The sequence below is a fragment of the Myotis brandtii genome, unplaced genomic scaffold (assembly GCF_000412655.1).
Source record: "Myotis brandtii unplaced genomic scaffold, ASM41265v1 scaffold4781, whole genome shotgun sequence".
Classification (NCBI taxonomy): domain Eukaryota; kingdom Metazoa; phylum Chordata; class Mammalia; order Chiroptera; family Vespertilionidae; genus Myotis; species Myotis brandtii.
Genome location: NW_005368268.1, coordinates 64,332 through 65,480, shown reverse-complemented (window position 1 = coordinate 65,480; position 1,149 = coordinate 64,332). Strand labels below are relative to the sequence as shown.

At 41.7% G+C, this 1,149-nt stretch overlaps 1 protein-coding gene across 1 annotated transcript in view; it reads left to right on the top strand.

Annotated features, from left to right (window-relative positions):
* NLRP4 (NLR family, pyrin domain containing 4) overlaps positions 1–251 on the top strand; it is a 17,563-nt gene extending 17,312 nt beyond the window's left edge. The window contains 1 exon segment of the mRNA XM_014547530.1: positions 161–251. Coding sequence (XP_014403016.1) covers positions 161–251 — 91 coding nt within the window.
* The last annotated feature ends 898 nt before the right edge of the window (positions 252–1,149 follow it).

Genomic DNA, 1,149 nt, shown 5'->3' with positions numbered 1-1,149 from the left:
GGCAGCTGATCGATGTTTCTCTCTCATTGATGTTTCTAACTCTCTATCCCTCTCCCTTCCTCTCTGTAAAAAAAAAAAATCAATTATATATATATATTTAAAAGACACAGAGAAGGAAAGACGTGCATGAGTTAAATAGAGCCCCTTCTCTACTTGCCAGGCTGGAGAAAGCTGAATTTGACGAGGAAACCCAGGAACTCCTGGTGGCCGAGGAAGAGAGAAACCCCTGCTTGACCATCACCCATCGGTGATGGGACCAGGCCCAGAACCAGAGGGGCAGGCATGGGCTTGCAAGCAACCTGGACTGTCCGACTCAACAGCAGCTCCCAAGGATAAGTATCAGAGTCCCCGCTCCCCCATACACACACACACCCACACACACCAATGTACCTGCTCTGTGTCCAGGAACCGCAAATTACTAGCCCCGATTCTCCTGGGACCCCGTTCAGATGTGTTTTATAAATTGCGTATTAACGTGGGTTTTATTTGCCTTGTGACTTTGTGGCAAGCCATGGAGAGGCCTTCGAGATAACTGGTCCTCCCTGTTTCACAATGACATGTTAAACCCTCAATAAAGTTTTGTATCTTAAATCATGTTGTAAATCCTGTTTTAAAAATTTTTTATTTATTGATTTCACAGAGAGAGAGGAACATTGATTTGTGGGCGTTGGTTTGTTGTCGCTTTTTAATACATTTTAATATATTTGTTATTGATTTCAGAGAAGAAGTAAGAGGGAGAGAGAAACATTAATGATGAGAATCATTGATTGGCTGCCTTCCTCATGCCCCCCCCCCACACACACACACACTGGGGATGGAGCCCACAACCTGGTGGAGCCCACAACCCGGGCATGTGCCCTTGACCAGGAATCGAACCCTGACCTCCTGGTTCATAGGTCGACGCTCACCCACTGAGCCGTGCTGGCTGGGCAAACACTGCCTTTATAATTATTCAAAGTGTGTGTATACATTTTGGGACACCCTATATATCTATGATATAGATATATAGATATAGATATAGATATAGATATAGATATAGATATAGATATAGATATAGATATAGATATAGATATAGATATAGATATAGATATAGATATAGATATAGATATAGATATAGATATAGATATAGATATAGATATAGATATAGAT